A 1,481-nucleotide genomic window follows, 5' to 3' on the forward strand; every position below is an offset into this window, starting at 1 on the left:
TATTAAAATATGTTATACGCTTGACCTACACAAGAGTTTAAGAAATTGATAAATTGTGCTTACCCTATAAGCTTTACATATATTTCTTTCTATACAATGTTCGAGCATTTCCTTAACTAATAACGGGTGTGGTTCATCGCATACTTTGAAAACGTTTGCACTGTTTATATGGCCAAAGCCATTGTGTGTGGACTGTAAATTGTTCATTGCTTGCCTCATATCACCCTGGGCAGTGAACACTATGGCCTCTAAACCGTCGTCGGTATAGGAAGCCTGAAGAGAAAGAGTTCGATTACTATTGCGTTATAAGTTTTCATGTTGTATGAAAAGGAAGAGGATATCGTACATTTTCTGCCTTGCAAACTTCGATGACTTTTGCCAAAATTTGTGCATCCGATAATTTTCCATATCTAAGCATCGCGCAACGTGATTGAATAGGCTCAATAATTTTCTCACTATTGTTACAAGCCAATGCGAATCTTGTGGTATTGCTGTAAATTTCCATTGTCCTACGTAACGCTTGTTGAGCCCCTTCTGTCATACTATCAGCTTCATCTAAAATTATTATCTTATGCTTTCCACTTGGTAGATTTACCTAGAATTTAAAGAAAAGCCCCTATTAATGATGAAAATAAAAGAAACCTGAAGATATAATGCAAAGTATAGGTAGAATTCTTACCTTTTTCTGGGCAAACATTTTAATCTTGTTCCTAACAACATCTATTCCTCGATCATTAGAGGCATTTAATTCTAATACTGCATCTTTGAAAACTGGACCGAGCAAAATTCGTGCCAAACATAGTACGGTTGTTGTTTTGCCAACTCCTGGTGGTCCGGCAATGATGATATTAGGACAGTTCCCATTTTTAGCGAAAACTGAGAGTCTCTGCACTGTGTCCTCATTTCCAACAATGTCTGAGAACACCTGTGGTCGGTATTTTTCAATCCTATGTAAATTAGACACAATTTAATCATTATTATCCAAAATCATGTGAGTTAGATACATGAAACTCAGACATGTTGATACATTATTATAACCTTAATTCTCATTCTTAAACAATTAGTATCTTTCCGTACAATTTGTGAGCGGATTCAAATTTTAAGCAGAAGGAAACGTAATACAAGAAATGATTTTGAATTTGCAATAGAATTTATAAGTTAAACATACACACGAGGGGATATATTTACTTTCCCGACCAAGAATTAAATATTTTTTGAAATACATTTATTTACCATGGTAAATGCAACGATTTTCTATCATCTGCCTTGCTTCTGTTGTCCTTTCCACTGGTCGACGGACAAATTTCAATATCCATCAAATTATTGTCACCGTTTTCAATCCCCATGATCTTCTTTGAACTGTGATAAAAACGCGCGAACCGTGATAAAAATACGCGAGTAACATAACTCCAGATCGAATTACTGTATCATCGAGGATTCAAATAGAAAAATGCAAGTTCCATTTCGTTCAAATATTCGCA

The 1,481-nt window shown here is 35.2% G+C and overlaps 1 protein-coding gene across 1 annotated transcript; it reads right to left on the minus strand.

Annotated features, from left to right (window-relative positions):
* Positions 1 to 11: 11 nt before the first annotated feature.
* On the minus strand, positions 12 to 1,475 carry LOC108627262 (replication factor C subunit 2-like). The gene is made up of 4 exons (XM_018028438.2): positions 1,234 to 1,475; positions 680 to 947; positions 347 to 595; positions 12 to 273 (listed from the first exon to the last, which is right to left on the minus strand). Exons 1-4 carry the CDS (start codon positions 1,344 to 1,346, stop codon positions 13 to 15), a joined length of 891 nt encoding a protein of 296 aa, XP_017883927.2. The 5' UTR covers positions 1,347 to 1,475; the 3' UTR covers position 12.
* Between the last annotated feature and the right edge of the window lie 6 nt (positions 1,476 to 1,481).

Source organism: Ceratina calcarata, unplaced genomic scaffold, assembly GCF_001652005.2.
Source record: "Ceratina calcarata isolate Rehan_Ccalc_2016 unplaced genomic scaffold, ASM165200v1 scaffold4491, whole genome shotgun sequence".
NCBI classification, from domain to species: domain Eukaryota; kingdom Metazoa; phylum Arthropoda; class Insecta; order Hymenoptera; family Apidae; genus Ceratina; species Ceratina calcarata.